The sequence below is a fragment of the Tachypleus tridentatus genome, chromosome 9 (assembly GCF_004210375.1).
Source record: "Tachypleus tridentatus isolate NWPU-2018 chromosome 9, ASM421037v1, whole genome shotgun sequence".
Taxonomy (NCBI): domain Eukaryota; kingdom Metazoa; phylum Arthropoda; class Merostomata; order Xiphosura; family Limulidae; genus Tachypleus; species Tachypleus tridentatus.
Genome location: NC_134833.1, coordinates 51,246,498 through 51,271,130, shown reverse-complemented (window position 1 = coordinate 51,271,130; position 24,633 = coordinate 51,246,498). Strand labels below are relative to the sequence as shown.

The 24,633-nt window shown below is 34.3% G+C and overlaps 1 protein-coding gene across 8 annotated transcripts in view; it reads left to right on the top strand.

Annotated features, from left to right (window-relative positions):
- Positions 1-24,633, top strand: part of LOC143225239 (uncharacterized) — a 226,555-nt gene that overhangs the window by 115,068 nt on the left and 86,854 nt on the right. The window contains exon 3 of one of the 8 annotated variants that reach the window (XM_076454294.1): positions 3,525-3,624. The exons of the other annotated variants lie outside the window; for them this stretch is intronic. Within the exon in view, the coding sequence (XP_076310409.1) occupies position 3,624 (1 nt within the window). The 5' untranslated portion in view covers positions 3,525-3,623. The remainder of the gene's footprint in view (positions 1-3,524; positions 3,625-24,633) is intronic. 8 annotated transcript variants of the gene reach the window in all.

Here is a 24,633-nt window from a genome sequence, read left to right as displayed (position 1 = left end):
GTGAGTGTTCAAATGATGCTCGTACGGAAATCTGCTTGCTATTTCCACTGGGAAGCGACAGAACCAATAAGACGTAATATTGTAGTAAAAACAGAAAGATGAATGTATGTGTGGGGGGGTATAGCTTGCCTGTTGGTCATGTTGAGTCGTATTTGAAATATGGAATTTTATATATCAACTGTTTGAATTTTCCTCGCCTGAACAAAAGCTTTTGAATGATCTTTCAAATGAATAAAACAGTTTTGTTGAACTAGTCCTATATTTGAAATGATAAACGACTAAAACAGTTTTCTTGAACTAGTCCTATATTTGAAATGATAAACGACTAAAACAGTTTTCTTGAACTAGTCCTATATTTGAAATGATAAACGACTAAAACAGTTTTCTTGAACTAGTCCTATATTTGAAATGATAAACGACTAAAACATTTTCTTGAACTAGTCCTATATTTGAAATGATAAACGACTAAAACAGTTTTGTTGAACGAGTCCTGTATTTAAAGTGATAAACGAGTGAAACATAGTTTTATTAAACTAGTCCCTTATTCAAAATGGCAAAATTTTAAATTGCTTAAATATTTTCGTTGTTTTGTATAAAAATTATTTATATCTTCGATATACTTTACATGCAACATAATTTTCTTGGGAGTATCTCTCTCCCAGTGGGCCAGCGGTAGGTTTCCAGACCTAGTGTTAAAATCGGAGATTCGATTCTCCTAGGTAGCTTTGTGCCAAAAACAAGATTTAATATTCATATACTTGTTGTAGATCTATGAGTTTATCACTGCTGACGTTTATGTTTTATTTCGCGCAAAGCTACGTGAGGGCTCTCTGCTCTAGCTGTCCCTAATTTAGCAATGTAAGACTAGAGGAAAGGCAGCTAGTTATCACCACCCACCGCCAACTCTTGGGCTACTCTTTTACCAACGAATAGTAGGATGACCGTCGCGTTATAACACATCTACAGCTGAAAGAGCGAGCATGTTTGGTGTGACGGGAATTCGAACCCGCGACACTCAAATTCCAAATCCTTAACCCATCTGGCCATGCCGAGCCCAGTTTATCATTTTCATTCAATTACATTTTTGTAATAAAAAAGTTTTACAAAGAAGTCTTTCTTCTCCCAACAGCTCAGTTAAAAACTCAGCACCCGTGGTGCAGCATTGTGTAGCTGTGTGCTTAACAACAAAACACATACAAAGCTATTAAGCTGTTCAAAATACTTTCGTTAGATTGTTTTAAATTTTGTTTACATCCACGGACTTGAAGAAAAGTACTTTATTAATATTTTCCTTATTTGTTAAAATTAGTACATATTTACTCGGAGTGATTTGACTTTTTTTTTTAATTGAAAAACTAGGTCAACAAATTTAGGTACAAAATCGTGTGATTTACATTTGCAAAGGGAGAAAATTTGAAACATTCATTATCTTTCTATCCCGCGCTCAGCATAATTTTAAGAAACTATAATGCTTGAATTCGGGGCTCAATTCTTACTTTGAGCACAATAGCGCATGTAGTCCACTGTGCAGCTTGAGCTTAACTTAGTCATTATTGGTTTTTATTTACTATGCTTCTTTACTTACGGGGAATTTTGTAAGTGAATTTTTAGTACACAGTTGGTTTAATGAATATTATTTGTAACTTTTTGTAGTTTTCTTTATTACTTTCTTTGTACAAACATATACGCACCTCAGTGTCCCTGCGATAAATTTGAAGAATTGTGCCACTAAAAATCGGATTATGATATTCGTGATGGATATACCAAAAACAGTGCGTTATATAGCTATACACTTAACAACAGAGAAATACACAAGCATCTTTACACAATGGGTATTTGCATTCTGTACAATGCAGAGAATCGAACCCTAAATTTTTGCGTACAAGTCTGTAGTAAACTTACCTCTGACTCACCTTGAATAGTCAACTAACTAGCTCCAATATCTAGATAAGAGCATACTTTTCTTCAACGCCATTAATTTTGTAAAGATACGTCAAAAACACTTTTTGTTGTTAATGTTTTCATGTGTTTCATGTTAACTTTTGTGTTTTTAAGTTCCTTTGTGTTTCGTTTCAGCGTTCTCTTGTATTTTGTATCAACTTTTGTGATTTTAATTTAATATTGTCTTTCGTGCTAACTCTGTGTTTATGTTTTAGTGTTCTGTGTTTGTTGTTAACTTTTGTGTTTTTAATTTAGCGTTATTTCGTGTTTCTGTATTAGCACTTTCTTGTTTGTTAATTTTAATGTTTTTTTGTGTTTTTGTTTTAGTGTTCTCCAGTGTTTCATGTTAACCTTTGTACGTCACACTTTTTACTTGGATTACAGAGCTTTGAAACGTATCTAATACTTTCGTAGTTTTTACTGATTTGTGTAAATTAATTTACAGACTAATGTTGTATTAAATTGAGAAATAATTTAGTCAGTTTATCTCCGCCTACTGAATACATGTGTTACACCATGATCCATGAATTCGTAAGGTTGGCTAAACTTTATATGTTTCTGTGTAATAAGAATAAAGATATAATATTAATAATATAGCTAGTCACAAAGCAATGTACTATTTCTTATTTAGTTTTATTTGTTGATATTTTCGCGGGAATAAATGTGTAAGATTTCGATCAGTTCTTCGTTATTCTTTTATAATCTGACAGCTCTACAACAGGAACCAGCACTAAGTCGCTACATGCTTCAATGTAGCACGCATTGCCCAGTAATTTATTCCGTTCTCAGGCAAATGAAAGTCAATGAGTGAAAGGGGTGTTCATTATCCAACACCCATCTCTCCTCGAGCTGTTACTACTGGCCTCATTACTTGGCTGTAAGGCCAGGGTTCATGTCAACTGCTGGTGGCAGCAGTGGAATGGCATTAATCATGAATTGCCCAGCAGTATAAGAAATAGTTGTGGTGAAGCAGCTTATCTAAGTGTCAGTAACGTAGCTGGGCTGTTCTTCCTGCCTCTCATTCTTAATTGATTGGCAAGTATTTGGGTTTGTGTAGATGTCACCAATAAAGGAATGCGGGAATCCGTTTATTTCCCGGGAAATTGGGTCAGTGTTATTATTTATGTTATAGCTAATGTTTCGTAATGTAAAATTTAACAAAGGAAGGGAGGGGGAAAGATAAAGGATGAGGTATTAAATTAATGTGAGGCCAGGCTTGGCTAGCGTGACGGTCTCTGGATCAGAAAGTTCATGGTTCACGTCTCACTGCCGAAAAAAGTTCTCTGTTGCTCTGCGGGACCGTGGGTACGTTATAAGAGTAACGCTAAAGTAAATTCTTTGGTCGATTAGACTTCCTAAGAGTTGGCGTAGGGTGTTGTTTACTCGCTGTCTTTCCTGAATTCAAAATTAGGGTCAGGTAGTATAGATAACCTTGTGGTCTAATCGTCTATGTTTACACTATTTTCATTTCGTTATAATTAATTGTCACGTTGTTCAGTGATGTGTTTCTAGAATCGTTTAGTTTCTATATACTTAGTCATTTAAATATGTAATTATATAGCAGTTTATATTCTTTCTACAAGTGGTGGTTCCTGGAACTTAGGTTACCTGCTGCTGCAGTGGACCACGAACTTGAAACGACATCAAAGTTCTACTATCGAAAACCTCTAAATCATTTCAAAAGTATGTGAAGATAAAAGTGATGTATATACTTGTTTTTAGGTTATATAAAACATTTTCATCGTACAAGTCTTTTTACTAAGTTATATAATACATTTAAACATTATTTAACAAGAACGTATTTATTTGTAGTTTAAAAATTGTACACTAAATTCACTCATCTCGTTGATGTGCAGGGGACATCAGTAAACATAATCCTGTCTCTGCTGTTTGTCTTTCTATAGCCAAGTTGTTGTGTTTGTTTCATATACGTATCTTGTTGTAACAATTTACCGTGGTGCAGATGTTTACCAGAATATATTACGGTATTTGCTTTAAGACGAACAAAAACCATCTTCTAACTTTTTCGGAGCCTTACCGGTTGTTGATGACACCCCGGGATATCAATCCTACACTCCTCCTAAAAAATCAAACCAAAACAGTTCATATGCTGGTCTTTATAGATGCAACATCCCGTCCCTTACTGGTGGGTGCTCTGTGCGAGCCTACCGCTCACTCGACTCTTGTTATGACCCTGATTTATCTGTCATTACTTTATTTTTGAAAATTATATCTTTATCTCTCTGTATCTATTAATACCCGGTTAAAATCTGCTTTACTAGCTCTCACTGATCTGTTTTTGACCAGTAAACGAAAGCGAAGGTACTAAGGTTGAAGCATGTTGGGTGACTGGTTTGATAGGAGTCGCTTATCTCTGAGGGCCCTGTATTTGCTCCGAGTAGGTGCCATGGTATTTCCTAGTTGTGTGTAAAATCAACTGCTCCACTCTGTACGTATTCTTACTACCAACCGCCTTCGGTTTTTTATATATAAAAACTCCAGTCCTATCACCTGTCAGATGGTTCACCAATTTAACAACTCGCACGATATGTTTGTACATTTTCTGAGTTACTGTCTTGGCCTAATAGTGTTGTCCTGTGTTTATGATACACTTTAAGTTTAGGGATGCCCAGCGCAGAAAGCTCTCGAGTACCTTTGGGCGAAATCTAAAACAAACAAACCGTAATATTGGATTAAAACTTTTGTTATATTTAGGTTGTGTGTATTTATCTAATGTTACTATTGATGTTCTTCACATCTTCTTGGAAAGTCAAGTAGATTAAACGTCCACTTATTTGGCTATAGGAAAGGGAAGTAAACTGAACAACGGATCATCAATTGTTTTGTAATTTTTGGTAAGGCCTAGTGGGTTAAGTAAAACATGCATCCTAATTTGGTTTGATTCCTTAACAAATATAATTAAGTTATTAATGAAGCTTTTTCAGAAAAGCTTAAATATTTCAGTAGTGCATTAAGATTGAATAAAACACCCACTAATTTGATATAAATGTTTTAGAAAGTTAATGAGATAAAAAAGATATAAATAATTTGCTTTATTCTTTCATAGAGATAGATAAATTGGTTTTGAAATCCACTAATTTTATTTCAGTGTTTTAAAAAGTTAATGAGGTTACAAAAAGGATCGGTAACCTGGTTTATTCTTTAAGATAATTAGTTATATTAAGTAAGGAATCCACCAATTAGTTTAATTATTTAGCAAAGACAAGTTATTTGACTATAAGGCCACATTTGGTTTAAATCCCTGAAAACATTGATAAGGTTTAATAAAGACTAGGAAAGTCGAGTAGATTTCAAAAACAATCTGTTAGTTGTATTGAACACCTCAGGAGAATAAATTAACTCGAATAAAGAATTTCCTAATTTGGTTTGACTCTTTTTAATAATTAATACAACGAATATGTGATTTGCTACTTGGGCATTACCAAATAATTTTAAATAAAGGGCTTGTGCTTGGAACTAATCCAGTTATTGTACACGATAACTCTACACATTTAACCCGCAATATAGAAGTCGCGGGGTGGAATCCCTGGCCCACCAAACATTACTTGCTCTTTCAGCCGTGGGAGCGTTAATATGTGACGGTCAATCATACTATTCGTTAGTCAAAGAGTAGCTCAAGAGTTGAAGGTGGGTGGCGATGAATAAAACTTGCCTTCCCTCTAGTCTTTCATTGTTAAATTAGGTATGCCTAGCCCAGATAGTCCTTGTGTAGCTTTGCGCGAAATTCAAACCAAACAAACAACTCCCGTTTTTGTAACTTTAAGTACATCTCTGTTATCATTGTTGGAGGATTACCATTCAAACCGATAAACCTAGTTTTGAATGGTATCATTCGATTTTCCGTAATAACGATAATATTTGTAACAGGATACAGGTTATATTAGACGTTTTATATTCCTTTTTTATCTGTTCTGGGTATTATATTATTTTGGGTCTGAATAATTTTAATGTACGTGTCATTATAGTACCCCATTCAAGTCACGATTTAAAACAACCATTACTTTCCTTGGCTGGGTGAACTGATATATGACGTAAGCTAATGTATTTTTATACGTGAAAATTTTTTACCACATTGTTTTAATGTGTGTTAATTCCTTATTTTATCCTGCTCTGAAGAGATTTAAAAACTGTTTGTCAACCCACAGTTAAGGTAATAAATAGCTATCACGTGGAGACAGAAATGTCTTTGACCCAACCCTCTCGACCTTTCGTACATGTCCGTATCTAAAAGGTGGATTTTTAGACGCATATATACATACAACTATATGTATACGTGGTGTGTATCGCCGCACACATTATTGTTTCTGAGAAACATTTCAAACTTGAAGTCATCACGATTGTTTAGATGCTATTATTGTTACCGTTCTCACGATCTGCCCGCCAGCATCAACAGTTTGTTACACTAGACTGACTGACATGTAAAGTGCCGCGTGACTATGTGAAATATACATGTGTTGTCGGCTTCATTACCTGTCGTATTTTTTGTCAACTTTGTAGCATTCGAGTACACGCTCGCCTTGGTTAGGAAAGTGCTACTGTGTGTGTGGAGTCTCTCCCTCGCACCCTGAAAAAAGGTACAAAGTTCTCACGGATCAGAACGTAAAGACTTCTTTTGAGCAAGAGAGAGCCCATTACTTTTCGATTTTTTTTTCTAAAATAGGCATATTTGGTAAAATAAAACGTTATTGGTTTCATCTGACACAACAGTATGTATTAATTATATCAGTGAGGAGCAGCCTGATGTTGAAGGCCATGAAACATATATATACATTTGTTAAGTTAAAAACTATTACAGCTGCTACGCAATCAGTCTTACGTCAAAAAGTTATTTAATGTTTGCATCACGATACGATTATGTAATCTAAACTTATTATTTTTAGCAAGGAAAACTTTTTTTTGTAAATTTTCTTAACGTATGTTCAGAAAAGTCCATCTAAAACAGTTAAACCTTTTTATAAATGTTCCATTATAAACATTTGACGAAGAATTAATTTTCTGTTAATTCGAACTCGCAGAATGAGATTGGCGCGTGATTAGGGAAGGTCTCAAAATCAGTTTTTAGGTTGGCGTAAAAGTATGCTAATGTCTTCTCCTTTATGTCATGCTCAAGGTTCTGACCAGTGGCCAGTTGACATTATTTAATGTTTGATATTAAAACTTTGTTTCAGTATTGGTCGTAAAAGGCTTATATTAAAACCTTGTACTTATAACACCAAGATAATAAACTCACCGAATCTTACTTTTCAGTTGTTACACTACCAGAAAAAATGTGAACATTGATGTATTAAATATTTATTCTGATGTTTTCAAGTAAATTACACAGTATGAAGTGACAGACGTACCATACACCATATTTAACACTTGCTAAAATACAATAATCGTTATAATTAGAGAGAAGATCGATGTCGAATTAGTTCTCGTTTTGTCACAAAAATATTCTGAAGTCGAGAGAAATTGTCGTTGAAAATTTCCCAACTGTTAGAATCGGGCGTGTGATTGGCCTCAAGGTTGCATTCATTACTTTATGCACCAGAAAAGGGTTCGAAATGAATGTTTTTCAGCTCGTTAAAATTTAAGCGACATTGCTGAGTAGAACATGTTCAAGGCAGTATTTGACAAAAGGTTAGATGTTCCTTATAAAGATGGCTGGTAGCAGGAGATGCAAAAACAAAATGAGAAACAAAAGGCTACCAGTCAGGTCTCTCTTAGTAAATTTCGCGCAAAGCTACGTGAGGACTATCTGCGCTAGTCGTCCCTAATTTAGCTGCGTAAGACCAGAGAAAAGGCAGCTAGTCATCACCGGCCACCTCCAACTTTTGAGCTACTCTTACCAACGAATAGTAGAATTGACTGCGTAATTGTAACGCCTCCACGGATGAAAGGGCGAGCATGTTTGGTGTGACGGGGATTGGAACCCGGGACCCTTGAGATTGTGAGTCGAGCGCTCCAACCAATTGGCCATGCAAGAGCCAGTCCGTCTTATCACATAGCTGCAAGGTCATCTTTTCTATCAGAAGTTTATTTTGTATATGCTGCTTGACTCTACAGTTCTGCACTGCGCAGCACGACTCTTAGGGTTGTTTGGTAAGATCATATGACGTGGTTCTTGGTAAAATCAAATTCAAATTAGTGTTATTTTGTTTTGAGGTGATGGATTATCGTGACATCCCTAACTTCTATTTAATACGTTTCAATTCTCTTTCAATGAAATGTATGTATTGTGAAAGCTTATTGTCAGTTTTGGGTATGTTTCTTAATATGAATTTCTAGCTCTTCTGTTTGAAAGATATCTTTTCGTTCGATGTTGTATGAAATAATTATCTTAACCTCATTTTCCCACCAGTAATAAGTTGATCAGACACTTAAAGAATATCATATTTCTAGCGTAGTGAAGTATTAACAAGATTGTTACTTACAATCCATGATAAAACCGATATATGAGACGTTACTGCACTCTACTTTATAATGTTGCCCACTCAGGCTATTTGTGTACCGAATCTTATGGTTGGTTTTAGTCTCACTGGTCGGACCTTGGAGAAAACTCCTCATTGGAACAAACGTGCATCTTCTTTTGTAAGACTACTTACTTTGTATTATTTTTTTAAAAATATAAATATATAGATCCACCTTTTAGAGAAAACAAAATACACAAAAGGGCGAGGAGGTTGAGAGCCAAAGAAATATTTACGATGCCCCTCGTGTTAACTATAGGATGACACGTGGTTATCGTATCTCTTCAATACAGGATGAAATAGAAAATTAACACGCATTAAAACAATATATTAAAAATACACGTAAAAATTATAATAATCTACATTATATATCAGTTTATACAGCCAAGGAAAATAATAGTTATTTAAAATCTTCATGGCCCGGCATGGTTAGGTTGGTTAAGGCGTTCGATTTCCGGTCGCACCAAACATGCTCGCCCTTTTAGCCGTGGGGGCGTTATAATGTGACGGTCAATCCCACTATTCGTTGGCAAAAGAGTAGCCCAGGAGTTGGCTCTGGGTGGTTATGACTAGTTGCCTTCCCTCTAGTCTTACACTGCTAAATTAGGGACGGCTAACACAGATAGCCCTCGAGTAGCTTTGTGCGAAATTCAAAAACAAACAAACAATTTAAAATCTTGCCAGGTTTGAGGACAGTCGGTCCAGTTATAAGTGGACATACACACAGACTTTTGTGAAATAATTATTGAAATGAGACTATAGCTGTATCTGGTTATACACCAATAGTTACTATGAAAAATAAACCTCATTAAATGTATATTTAACGTTGACAAACGCAGTAATGGTGTTCAACTTAAACTTTATGATTATATTTTTACCTTTCGATTTCTGGTCGGCCGAAATTTTTTTTTCTTTGTTTGTTTATAGTGAAGTTGGTTTGCCTGGAAGAATAAAAGTTTGGTGCTTATAGAATTACAATGTCGAACCAACAATCTTCTTGCTAGTCTACTCCAGTATTTTCTTAACATTTCGCCGCAGGAAAAATTATGTTTTTTATACTTTTTTCTGTCACATATGTATTCTTACGAAATTGTCTTGTTCAGTATTTATTTTAACCGTTCACAAATAATTATCGTTTTTCACTCGAATCAGAAAAGAGGGAAAGTCAGTGGCTATTTTGGAAGTTAATTTTTATCATGTGGTAATCAGTATTTCTTATGTGATATGCATGGTAATTGTTAGTTCATAATAAACACTAAAGAAAATAATGGCACAGAAAGTAAAATGATTATATTCAGTCTTCTTTTCATTACAGCGTTCAATTTTAGCGCATATTGAATTTTATATTTTTCTCATTAGTGCTTAAACATGCAAAAAAAAAACCACACAAAGTGATCTACATATGGGCAGACTTTGTCAAGAAGTAGAAGAATGATATATCCAGTTAGATGTATCTTCCTCTTTTTGCAATCGTTATAAGCGTATTTGAAATATCTTGCCTCAGGTTGTAACCAGTAGCTTGTTTTTCAAGTCCGTTTCTTTCCTTTTCAAAGCCGCCCGGCATGGCCGGTTGCGTAATCTGAGGGTCGCGGGTTCGAATCTCCGTCGCAACAAACATGCTCCGTTTTTCAACATTGGGGGCGTTTTAATGTGACTTCAATCCCATTATTCGTTGGTAAAAGAGTTGGCTGTGGGTGGTGATGACTACCTGTGTTCCCTCTAGTCTTACACTGCTAAATTATGGACGGCTAGCGCAGATAGCCCTCGTGTAGCTTTGCGTGAACTTCAAAAACAAAGAAACGATCCTTTTACAAAATCGTGCCACACCATCTGGTCTGATGGCCTCTGGTACTTGGCGAAAGGTCTCGGCGTCATTAGATATAGCAGATATAACATCGCTTTTGCTTTCACTCATAGGGTTTTTTTAATATGTAGTGAACTACGCTTTACTTTTTTGTATTTGATTTTTTGTATCAGAGGAAAAGTTATAGACGAAATGAATTTAAGACACGAATAGTAACAAACGCGCAGGTGTGAAAAATGAGAAGTAACACGATTTCGTAAATATTTCTCAAATTAAATTTACAGATTTGACATTTCGTTTCGACTGCTATAATTCTTAAAGAAACTATCATGTTACCCTAAGTTCTAACTTGTAGAACATTAAGTGGGACATTTTTGTTTGCTTTTTGTTGTTATTAGAAACTCTGCAATCAACATTCATGGGCTTGCAAACAATTTGGTGCATATATAGTTTTGAAAATGTTTTTCAAAAATCTGATAAAAGTCCTTGGACCCCATTGTTGATTCTAGTATCAAATAAGTTTCGGAGGAAGGGTGGAATTATTTAACGACTGTGTTATTTCTATTTTATCTATAGCTCTTAAGAGTTGTGTTGGCGATTTTGGATGTTTATTTTTAACTTTGTACCAAACATGAAGTTGTATCCACCAGACGATTGATAAAAAGGACAAACTTCGGTTACAGTCTTTATTTCATGTTTTGATATCTTTGCCTCTTCTCTGTTGTGTTATGGGAAATAATGATGTACAAGAAACGACAGAAGTTCGAGCTTATATAACGGTTGAATTATTGTTTACCAATTAAAATTTAAATAAATTATTGTGATATTCATCTGGATTTCTACTCACTTGGCATGATATTTCGAACTTAACCTAAATGTGTATACGGCTAAATATGTCCTGTGTTTACATATTAAACAAAACAGTGGGAAATTGGACTCACTGAATAGCCACGAGTCACAGAGCATTGTGAGCATTGTAATCAGTGACAAAAAAACACAAAAAAAAACATTAGGTAAGTATATTATTCATTCGCCCTTAACGATCGGGCTTTAGTTCGAATTGAAGAAATGAAATACCGAAAAGCTATTATTTTGCTCGTATAACTTGAGCGCAGTGTGAAGTTCACGTCCGTAAACTCGCTTGGACCGCGGATTTAGTTGGACGGAATGCAACTTTCTTCTCGTGCATCGGAATGACGGCTCTTTGGCCCGTTGCCATAGCAACTAAATCCGTGGTCAGCGCGCTGGTACATCATCATTAAGCACCGGACACACAGGCCATGTAAGTTGCTCCCCAGTGGACCGACTTCCCTTCGTTTCGTATTCACAGCAGGGAGCAGTATTTCTGATCCGACAGCCACCTGAACGTGCTTGGCTTCCAGAGAAAATTCGTCTCCATTAATTTCCATGAAAACCAGGACGGAACCGTAATAGAAAGCTTTCTTTGTCTCTCAAAAATGTGTAGACGTTTTTAATATTTCTGCTTTATCCTAGAGTCGCTTAACTTAGAACACTTAATAAATAAGACTGCTCTTTTCTGTATCCTCCGTTTCAGTTATCGTTTCGGTACTAGTTCCGTAGTGCCACTGCTTCACCCTGACTCTCTCGTTCTTACTAACACACTTATTAAAATAATTGGAAGAAGTGTGTTTGTGAATGGCATATTTGAACTCAATACATGAGTAGTTTCATGTTAACTAGAAAGAGGAAAATTACATTGAAACATTAAAATACGTCCGCGTGAAGGAAAAAAAAGTCGCGGTTATGTTTCATGTGTGTGTCAGCTAGGAATGGTAGAGAGAGGGTTCTGAAAAATGTATGAGATGACGTTTTCGGTTGCGCCATTGATCACGTATTCTAATATTCTGATTGGCTAACAAAGAACTGCCATCTGCCATTTTGAAATTTCACTGGTTTAAAACTGTTTTTCAACGCCCATTGGAGTACTTTAAAATAAATTAAAAACTTATTTTAAATCCGATTTGTCGTATCCTTTCTCCCCAGCCAACCACGTTCTTAGTGCCGCGAGGCTCTCATGACCGTGGAGAATGTTCCGTACAGAGAACAATTTTAACCCCACCGTTGGAAAACACATTAGCATCAAATTCTTTAGATGACGAGTGTCTCTATGGCAACGATGGTATTGATTGGCACGGTGGCGCTGCATACTTGAGTCTAGCTTAATCAGATCTTGTTATGGAAAAGATGGGTTGTAGCGCTAAATCAAAGGATAGCTCACTAACCTGCAGTGAAAGAAGGGTTTGCGATATGAATACGCCATCAACATAAGATTCTATAACAAGAAAAGGAAGACTATTATATTATGTTATTTAAAGCAAAAGCAGGATAAACTCGCTTGTCATATACAACATATGCAATTGCTGAGGTGGTTTAACACAAAGAAATGTTTGTACAAATATTGAACAATATGAAAGTGTATACCAATAAGTCGAACGCTTGAAAATACAACAGTCTATGAAAAAGTAACCAATAGTTAAACATACAGCTGAATCCACAATAAAGCAACTCATAAAACTAACAGTTAAATATGCTTGACCTGTTATAAAGTAACCAGTAAAAATCAACAGTTAGTCTACTACAAAGGAACCATTTAAACCAACAGTTAAAAATGCACAACGTAGTATGGAGTAACCAATAAAACTAAAACGTCAGAATACACGACCGACTATAAAGTAACCAATGAAACTTAAACGTCAGAGTACACGACCGACTATAAAGTAACCAATGAAACTTAAACGTCAGAGTACACGACCGACTATAAAGTAACCAATAAAACTAAAACGTCAGAATACACGACCGACTATAAAGTAAACAATAAAACTAAAACGTCAGAATACACGACCGAATATAAAGTAACCAATAAAACTAAAACGTCAGAATACACGACCGACTATAAAGTAACCAATAAAACTAAAACGTCAGAGTACACGACCGACTTTTAAGTAACCAATAAAACTAAAACGTCAGAGTACAGTCTAGATATGAGAGTTTTTCTGTGTGAATGTTAGTTTACGTGATAATTTAATTTCGATCACATATATATCAAAGCAATCTGTCGATATCAACTAGAACTAAAATTTAACTCGGAGCTAATTTAATATACCGGTCGAACTAAGAGAATATAAAATTATAAAACAGAATCGTTTAGTGGTTAGAAAGCGTTAGTTGAGTTCCCATCGTATATTTGGTCGTAATATTTCACCACGTTCTCGTAGGAGATTTAGGCTAGTAATAAATCCATATATTGATATAAAAATTTAAGTTAATCATCATAGTAATAGAACACCGAAACTTACAAAGCACGATTCTTTTAAGCGTTACAATTGTGATTAAACATTACACAAGGGGATTGGTTATAGTAATAATTGTTTCGGTTGTAACACTGATAGAACACGTTTACTGAAGAATACTGTAACCTTTTGTCTGAAGCAAGTAGTTGTTGAAGCTGTTTTTCGTTCGATACTAGAACTCACCAGATCGGATAGGGTACAAAAAGTCCGTCTTAGGTTTAAGATAAATGAGGGTATACAATGTGTAGCTGAAAATTATGTTGTTCTTATTGTGAACCCTTGATGGGCAAGTTTAAAAGGGGTGTTTAAGACTCGTCATCAGCCTTCTTGCGATGAAGATATCTTAATAGATCATGACATGTCTCTCAAATGTCTAAGTAGCCTTTCAAGAATATTCCGTTGTCACGAGCTCTAGAAATGATAGAGGTTTCGGCGGTAGTTGAACTTGTAAACCGGCAGGTATATTTTAAATATTGTTGTACATTCTTACTGGAAGAGCAGGGCAAGACGTAGTAGTTAACGTGGAAACTTAAATCGAAGGGTCCACAGTTCTCATTTTGTTGCTGCAAATTCGCACTTCGCACTTTGGAGCTGTGAGTGCTTTATAAAAGTGATACATTCAGCTCCCAATATATTATTAGAGTAATTTGTGCCCAATTACTGGATGCTGTTAACTAGCTGCTTAACCTCTAGTTAATTTAAAATTAGGATTCAAATAACTTAGTGTAAATTTGAAATAATATAAAAAGGAAACAACGAATCTTGCTAAACATATTCATTAGATACGAAGTGTTTAAAATTATCAATGATGAGACAACGTTTTATCTTCTGCGTTCCTTTATTTAGTTGTACTTCTATCACAGTTGTACAAAGACAGTAATGTGCCTTTTTAAAATAAATTAACTCAAAGCATACTATTACAGGTGAGAATATTAATGTTTTATAAGTGTTTTGTGTACCTTTCTAACACTTTTTTATATATTTTTGACTTTTCACTTCCAATACCATTAACCCTGTAAAGCGAAATGATTTATCCTAGCAGTAAAATCAGATCGTTCCGAGCTCTCTTTAAATTATCCATTATCGTGAATTTATTTACCAGTATAGTTATTTATGTGCGTAACAATATATTTGTGTCTATGAAAAATAACGAATGCTAACCATCGGGTAACTTTGAGATTCAAGGAGCCATCTGTGACGCTTTAAGATTCAGGCAGACCTGCACACGGTTCTGTCAAACAAGACGAGAATGCACTCAACAGCTATCGAGAATTTGCTTTCCCTGAGAATGAACAAATAAATTGAACTGGCCATGCATCACGGATGGCTCGTGCACCCCATCGATTTGTTTTGGGTTGTTTTCCTAGACTGGACATTGTGCTGTCCTATCTAAAATCCTCGGTATCTGGGATAAATCTGAGGGGATGGATCAGTTGTTTATTTTATTCGGACTTTAGTTTGCCACTACCTACCTGGTGTTGTACTACGAAACTGTATTACACGCACTCAAAAATTAAAGGGTTGCTTAAGCCTCTGGTACATAATAAAAAAAAAACTGTGATAACGTTGGTTATTTGTACTGATCAATTGATACTTTATGTCTAGCAGAATTAAAACAAACAACTGAAGACTATATTTTGTGTATATTTCCTATCATTTCACTTGTTTGGTTAGTAATAACACTTTTTATTTAAAAAAATATTAAGACTTATAACCTAATGCTTTCACTGAAATTTAATGTATTCCGCGTATTACAAATTATTCACTTTGGATTTTTCAATCATTTTGTTTTATAAGTTCTGTTTCTGTTTCTCTTCTGATATTGTGTTGTGTCTGTGTTGTATGAATAGGTTGTATCGCTATTTCTGTTCTACAGTTATTTTATATGTATGTTTTTGAATAGGTTGTTTCTTTGTTTATGTTCTGGAATTGTTTCATGTTTCAATCGCTTTTGCGAACATTGTTAGGCTATCAGCAACACAAAAACAATGAATTGGAAACGTTTAATAGCTTTAAATAGAGGTTAAATAGCTTTAACCTCGAGACGCACGTGATATCGCCCATACAAAAACTCAAAAATGAAATCAACCAATTGAAACGTAATACAAGTAAACAAAATGTTTAGAAAAAATCTATTTTAAACCTATGACTTCCCTAACTTCTCCTAGTTATATGAACTTAAAAGTAATTCTTTGATTCACAAGTTTCAGTTGTATGAACTTAAAAAAGTTTTTTGATTCATAAATTTAAATTAGTTTTATATCTATTCTGTATCTGTTTGATAGTTTGTCCATATATATTTGTGAAAATATATGTAAGCTGAATGTAAACTAAAGAAAAAATAAATGTATGTGTGAGCATGCGTATTGTAAAAATTAAAATGATTATTTATTTTATGAAACTTTTATTACTCATAAATGGAATATGGTTTAAAATGATTATTAAAATATTCTGTAATTGATGCTTTTAATATTGCATTTAGATTTCACCTTGTTTTTATAGGTTGGTTGAAAAGTGTACACACACACAGATCAGCAGCTTACCAAATGTATTTAACTCTGTTAAAAACTACACTAATTTATATATAAACACACCTACACACCGATTAGGAACTCGCCAAATGTGCTTAACTTTGTTAGAAACTACACTAATTTATATATATACATACGCACACAAAATAGCAGCTCGCCAAATGTGTTTCGCTTTGTTGGAAAATGTATTAATTATTCATATACAAACGTTTATCCACACCAGTGTACTTCGTTGGAAATATACTAATTATTAATACGACCAGAAACGGTGTTCTTAAGGCGGCTGTTTAGTTTAGTAATTAGTTTTCTAAATTTTTTTACTGGGAAGTTCTGCATGGGAAGTGTGTGGATTGTGTTCTTTAGTTATAACTCATTGTATCAAAATGACTGAATGTACAGAGGTGAAAATGTTCATACATTTTACTAATATAAAATGTAATGTTTGTATGTACTAAAAGTGGTGTCGTTTATTGAGAAAAATAATAGTTTGTTTAAGAACTCTAGTTTTTGATATCACATTAAAAAATTACATTAATAAAGATATAATCAAACCATCACGTATCGTCCTAGTGAAAGTTGTGTTCTTGTTGTAAAGAAACTACTTTTTATTTAAAATTGAGTTATGTTATAAAGAAATGGTTGTTGCACATACCACAGTTATTTTTCTAGTTGTCTGAATCTGGCACATCCAAAATGTGAATTTCTTTTATGGATTTTTGTTGGTGATGCTGTTCAATACATGGTCCAGAAGTTTTGGTTAGTTACATAGATACTGACATACACCCTGTACTTAACTTTCTTTGTTAACAAGCCAGTTATTGATATGCGTTGTTACCAGCTCTTAATGTTCCCATTTGAGATTGTATATATCATTCACAGTCGAAGCATGTATCCTTTAGTATTAACTTAATATCTTCTACCTCCTACCTCTGCTGCTTTTAGCGATAACTTTGACGGCTTATATCCCTAAAATGTGAACTTTGATTCCTGCAGTGGATACAATCCAAGTAGCCTGTTGTGCAACCTTTTGTTTAACAACAAACAATCACGTTTGTGTACCATTGAGTTATAATACATACGAAGATTTGATTAATAGAAAAGTTTCAACCACGTTGCTTTCACATTTCTGTTACTGTGTGGGAAACCGTAGAAAGATTTCTTTTTACATCAAATCGAACAAGTTTCGTTCTTCTCGTTAAAGGATTGCACTATTATTAAATTAAATGTGTGTGCAACAGATTTCCAAGTATTAAACATTTAAATAAATCTAATCATCTTTTCAAAGCATCCACTTAAGAAACCACGAGCGATCCACACCTCAAGATACTCTTTTTATTTCAATAATGTTTCAAGAAATGTAAAATCTAGGAATAAATTAGAATGCAAGAAGGGAACTCGAACATGTAATACTACAGTTGTTTTTTTTTTTTTTGTTAAGCTTAAAGTTGAACAATGAGGTATCTAATCCGTGTCCACCGCGGGTATCAAATATCTCATTTTAACGTTATAAGTTCTCGAATTTACAGTTTTTCGTTGGAGAGTTGAAAGCAAACAAATAAATTTGAGAACATTCAGTAAAGCAAGAACCGAAATTTACTATAATCAGGTCCATAAAAATAAAAAAAACAATATAATGTTTACAGATATGTCGGCTATTAACCAAGAAGTAATTTTTCAAGACTCTGTCAACAAACGAAAGGAAGAAATTACTAAAAAAAAAAAAACAGAAACTCGAAAAACATAACACTAACATTTCAGTACCTGAAAGAAATTGAAGACGAATTTCATGAACTAAAACTAAGTTCTATAGATACAAAACCAATAGAAAAAAAAATGTAAGAATAACTTTAAACTCGGGTATTACTGAAGATCCGGTAGAAAGAGAATTGTATTTTATCAACCTTGAATGTCTTTTGGAGGAGCAATCTGCAATCAGCTATGATAAGTACCGACAGGGTCAGATTAATACAAGTTTAATTATGTTTTTGGGATGTATTTTCAAATAGAAAATTTCCGCCTTTGAGACATATAATGCTGATTATTTTGTTTCGAATACAGTATTTTAGTTAATATTATATTCTTGATGATCTAAGAAACTTGGTTATAAAAGTAAATTTACTTTTACAAATTGTAATAATAAGCCAAACATTCTTTATTAAATGCGTTTTAGGTTTAAACTACCAGTTAGGAAAACTAATAACCCACGTCTTTATAAAATAGAGAAATTTAACTGTGAAGTGATTGGATTAATTGTACATATACTTGAATCACTGAACAGAGAAACTTTAGATAATGTAAATTAGAAGATTTTGTTGGAAACTTTGTATTTATTGGGCTCAATGGGCCACCAGAACTCTAAGGTCATCCTCCTTAGTAATTGATGCAATTACTGCAATGACCCAGTGGTTCAGCGGTAAATCTGAGGGTTTATAAAGTTAACGTTCTGCTTTCAATATTCTAAGTGGGTACATAAGTAATTCAGTACAGATAATCCATTGTGTTTCTTTGGGCTTAACAAGAACAAAAAATCAAACAGCCCCCTTCGACAGTCTAATTTTGATCTCATAATCAATCTAATGAAAATGTATTCTGGAAGTAATTTTTTTATATCTGTTGATTAAGATTTTGTTTTTTTATAATACTGTTACAAACAAATTTTGTTTCGTCAAAGCTGTGTGGATCAAACAACTTAAGAACAAACACAAATCAAAGCTGTGTGATCAAACAACTTAAGAACAAACACAAATCAAAGCTGTGTGGATCAAACAACTTAAGAACAAACACAAATCACATGCTAGGGATCAAGAATGAACAAACACAAATCACATGGATCTGATTAGCGATCGTTTATTTGATGAGAGGGTTTTTCTTAAAGTTTGATTATAAGTTGAAATGGCTAAGAAAAACTGTCTTAATTAGTAGTTTAGTTATAAGATTTTCGCCTCGTTTAATTGTACACATTGCCGTGAAATTTTCCATAAAAGTTTGATTGTGTGCGTATAAAGGTTCACACATACCAGTCGCCAAATGTATACCAGTTTCGTGGGAAATAAACTCGTCATTACATTACGAGTTTATAGATACCAGTTTGTGTTTATATATATACACGTGTCTGTATGGGTAATTGCATATTTCCAGTATCAATAGACAGATATACAATCATACGCACACATAGTAATGTGTGCATTTCTGTTTATCTGCCTTTCTCTATTTCTCCGTACATCTGCATATTGTTTACACATATATAATGTTTATCCAGTTAACTATCCGTAGGTCGCTTTCTACGTGCGTACATATGTATTGTATCTACATATTAAGAAACTTGTAAACAACCCGTATAATGCGTCACCAATACTTAGAACATGAATCTAATATAAACAGAGATGAAACTTGCTGTAGGTTTCTTGCAGGTTCAAGAAGTAAAGCGCCCGAAGTTTTCGAAACTTTGGAACAGTTGTATGTATGTCTTTTTTATGCAAAGTTCGTGCCAGTTGAAAGTCCACGACTGTTGACTGACTGACCAGTCGTGCTTTTTCTTTTCTTTTTTAAGAGGGTCTTGCTTTTAAGTCACGAAAACCTATAAGTGTATTAGTGAATCTCGAGAAAGACGTGACACGGCTTTCACTGTGGAGAGTAAAACTAACCTGTCACAAGAGAGAAAACTTGTGGAAGGCGCACGACACAGAAAGGTGGCAAGTGAAGTGGCAAGAGACAGTATTTGAACAACTATCGTCCTGAGCTTTCAGGTTTTATTTGCTCTTCTTCACCACGAGAGGTTTTACAGCCAAATATGGACGGTCGTACGAAGAATGGTTTTGACGTGCTCCTGACAAGACTGCATTTCGGCTAAGTTCTTTTGTCGTGCTAGATAACCGAGGAACGAATACCATTTCTCCTTCTTCCAGACTCTTCAAGAACGTTCTTGGTAGGATCAGGTGAAAGTTCTTTCTTCCTTGGTAATATTTGTATATGTTGTTTCCATATGTTTTCATGCTTACGTTTGGTTCTAAAAACATTAGTTTCTGTAGCTGTTTGAATATTAATAAGTGTTTTTCAATGTCTGTTGTTGTTTTTTGTTTTTTTAGTCATTATTCGTCTGAGTATTCTTATGGGTTCGGCAAATAATAGTAATTCATATCTAAATATGAGATTGAGGTAATAATGATGTAATTTGTGTGATACTTTGCTTTTATGACAGAATAGCTCAGTAAACAGTTTGCTGTTTACTACTTGGTAGGATTGCCTACTTATTAGTTGAATAATCAGCGAGTCTGCGCTGAAGTAAAATATACGTTTCTTCATCTTGATGATTTAATCCATTTTAAGGATTTCTTGACATATTAATAGAACATCTGTTAGTTGGATTCAATAACATTTATCGTCTACTAGAACTCGTGTAACCATGAATCTTTTCAGATTTATCTCATAATGTTTATTCAAACCGGACGAGCAGGACTCGTCGGAACACTCAGAAATAATAAATTGCGAAGTCGTAATTGATAGGCTAAATTTGAGGATCCATCATTTGTTTAATTAATGCACAAGTTAAAATATGTTATTAAGCAATTTATTCTCTGAGTATTATTATTTATCAAATAATATCAAATATCAACTGATTTTTGTCTGGTGTGAAAGGAATTATACTGATATTGAGCTGAAATACCACAATGAATTACAAGTTGAGACTAGGGTAGGAAAGACACAGTATAACATCTATTGAGTTAGGAATTCTATCACAGGATAGAATGATGTGTTTAGAATAAAGACTGGACGACTTATTAACATCGTTGGGTGAAGTCTTTAGTTTACTTTTTGTGTGAAGTTGCTTTTAGTGACTTTATTACAATGCTTACGTAAACATTTGTCTTATTGTAAGGCGTCGTACCATGCTGAAACGTAATTTATGGAGACTCTTAATGGTACGTTTTTACATTGTCTTAGTAATGTCCTTTTTAAAGTCATACTTTCAAGTGTGCCACTGCATAAAGGAAATCCCCAAGGACAGAGGAGAAATAGAAGGACATAATCCATAGTTGTAACAAGTAAAATCTAAGAATGATACGTTTAGGACTATAATATTCACTAACTCCACAAGGAACCATAAGACACAACTATACTTGGCTTTGTCAGAATACAGCTTTTGTCTGCATGCTCCTAAGAGAGGCCTACGATTGTTCTATAGAAGTGTAAAAAAACAGGGAGTGATAAGAGATGTATTCTATATCTGTACCTTCTGAATGCTACGCTAAACCGTATAAAAAATTCATCTGATTGTCCACTTTAAGTTGATATACTGTTTTCACAAATTGGAGGAAATGCGAGGGAGATGGTGACCAGGTTGACCTGTACACATTAGAACTTGAAAATAACAATGATATATAGACAGTTCTGGAACTCTATAGAACTGTTTTACAGATCATACTTACTGCAGTACTTGTGAACTGCATTAGAGGTAATTATACTGTAAAAAAAGAACCATTGCATCACACGTAAAACACGCTGAGTTCCCTCCCTGGGTAGGGGGGTTTCACTGCCTCGCATGTTAAGACAGAAAGTTTAACCTCCATGTTTATATTAAAGACTGACTAAGTCACTTGTCACATCACTGGTTTTGTTTCTCCTGGATTGGTTGTCTGAAAGGAAGGCGGTGGCCAGTAATTCCAGATCTCCTTTGACTGTGCAACGGTAAATACGAGTGCTTATAACACTGAAAAATGGTTTCGATACCCGCGGTGAGCAGAACACAAATAGTTCATTGTATAATTTTGTGCTTTAATAACTAAGAAACATATAACCATTTCTGTTGCACATTATGTTGGGGCTACCCTATTAACAAGCTAGAGTGACGATAAAACGACATGTTTTAAAAATGTATGTCACCATAGATATATATATATATAGTAGTATGTAAAAGTAACTTCATTTGTATATACTTTTCCTACACAGAATTCTTATGTATAAAGTTTAATTTGAATTTTATTTTTAATTTATGAACGAAAGATTCTACAATATTCTTCACCTTAATTTGTGTGGGTTTGTTTGTGTTTTCGGTAGACTCAGGAGATAGCCTGATGTAGCTTTGCTATAAAAAACACACACATGAAGTGTGTGTGTGTGTATATTACAGTAGAATTGTCGTTCTAGTTGTCAACTTGATGTAATTAAGCTCATTATTGTTACCTAGTGTTGTGTGTTTTTTTTATAGCAAAGCCACAACGAGCTATCTGCTGTGTCTACCGAAGGGAAACGAACCCCTGATTTTAGCATTATATATCCAGCGGGAGACTCTCCACCTTAGCTTTAATAGCATACTTGATCGATGTTGAGAAAATAAATTACTGTGTTCTGTTTTAAAACTGACAACGTAAACTTTTGAAACATAGTTTTAGTGGTATCAATTGACATATCTGTCTACACAGTTAACTCAACGTTCGCTTACGATTTTCATTAATTTTAATTGAAGAATATTTTAATGGTTTATTAAAACGGTGTTTGTACATAATCATTCTTTGTTCATATTCTACTCAAATCGGAATTGGTTGAAAGAACAGAAGTATGTTGTGGACCCATATCATTGGCGTTTCACCATCATCATAAAACGAGTAAATAATGTTGGAATCCTTTTAAACTAATGAAAAACATTCAACGAAAAGTTATTTCAAGCACCCTCCCTTGTAACTCAGGACTTATTACATTTCAAATCAGGTTTTGATACCTGCGGTGGGCAGTAACAGATGACCCTTTATGTGAATTTGTATTCAACAAAAAATGTATATGTAACAAGTTGGTACCGTAAATTCAAAGAACCCTTTTAAGTTGTGTTTGTACGTATGTAATGGATATTTTAATACTTAACTTTCTATGTTATATTAAAAAAATAGAAATAAAACGGGGAAAACTTGTATACCACCAGCTTGTGTTTGTAGTTACTAAATCAGAATTCGTCGGTCGGTCAGAAAATTTGCTGGTCTTTGTTTATATTACTAAAATAAATTATGAAATGTAACATGAATCATCTGCACATATATATCTACTACAGATAAATAGATTTCATGTAGTTTATTCATTTTGGACATATATAAAATCGTGAACATGAACGAAGGCTTTGCTATTGTACCTAAAATGAGGTTTGTAGAATGGCGAGCTCTGTAGGCGTCTCGTAAATAATACAGCTATACATTGTGGTGGCCGTCTGTGATCTCATTGATGGCTGTATAGTTTAATGTTTCTACTATCCAGACTTACTCGACCTCGATGGGTCAGTCAGTCGTGTTTCCATTCGAATCCTCGACGAGTTGCCCTGCTAGCTTTCAGGGGGCATTAAACATTGATTGAAGTAGGCTAATATCGATTCCAAATGCAGATAGTATAGCTCTCTCGTCCTACTGTTACGAGTGCTCGTGGCTGCAGGTATACAAGGTCCATCCATCCATTTCCGGTATAGAAGACCCAAGAACCGAATTACATCTGGTAATTCGGTTATTTTCCGCCCCTTCAGGCGGATTACGATCCTCTACTGGTATTCAAAATGATGCACAGTTTTCTAAGCATGACGTCAACGGCTCTCGCACAGTTCTCCGGCAGCTTCCATTAACTAAATTCAACATAAATCCAAAGTATAAGATTAATCATGATTGAATGGCATCGAATTCAAGTATTTTTCTTGTAGCAGAGCTGTCCACAATGTGAGAGACGCTTTGTTTGAGATCACTCAAATCCCTGGTATTGTTATGTCCAAGAAAAATTGCTCTATTTCTCCATAAATGCTTTCATTATTTCTGGTAGTCTTGAAAGAAAATGTGAAAAATATTGAAAATTTCGTGCACTTGTTTGGAATACTCACGTTAAATATGTGTTTTTAGTGCAGAGATTCTTTTCTCTATATGTATATAAAAATTAAATATCTTATCTGTTATCGGAGATTACCTGTGGTAACTAGTCTTAAGAATAGCAGATTTTAACTCGAAAAAAGACGATTATTAAGATTGTTACCTCCATGTTATCTGAATGTATAGAGGGTTACACTAATGTTTCATGAATATCTGCTTGTATTTCGTTTAATCCTTAAATATGTGGCGTCACACTTTTGTACGCGTAATATTTTATGTAACATTTTTGTATCCGTTAATACGTATAGTTTATGAAATTAGATTTATTTTGATTGGCGCTGTTTCTTTAATTTTCACGCTTCTTGTGAGTGTGGTTAAAGTTGTATTTGATTCATTGTTTATTAAATCTTCATCCTTCTATCGCCAGTTTTATTATCTGCCGATAATCTATGAAATCGTTTTAAGAGTCGTAAGAAATAATATATTCATCGCTTTCGAATTATATAGACACGGCATTCAAATGTACAATGATATGAAGCGGGTGTGTATGATTCTTTTTTGTGTGCATATATATATATTCTATATTTATATACGTATGATGCAAGGACAACACTGATGCAACTTTGGTAGCATAATTAAAATATTAATATTTTATCAACAGATGGCGCTATATAGAGAAAGGTAGTTAAAAAGTAGCTTTTACTGCATGGCACGAAGTTGAAACTGATCGTATCTTCAAAGGTA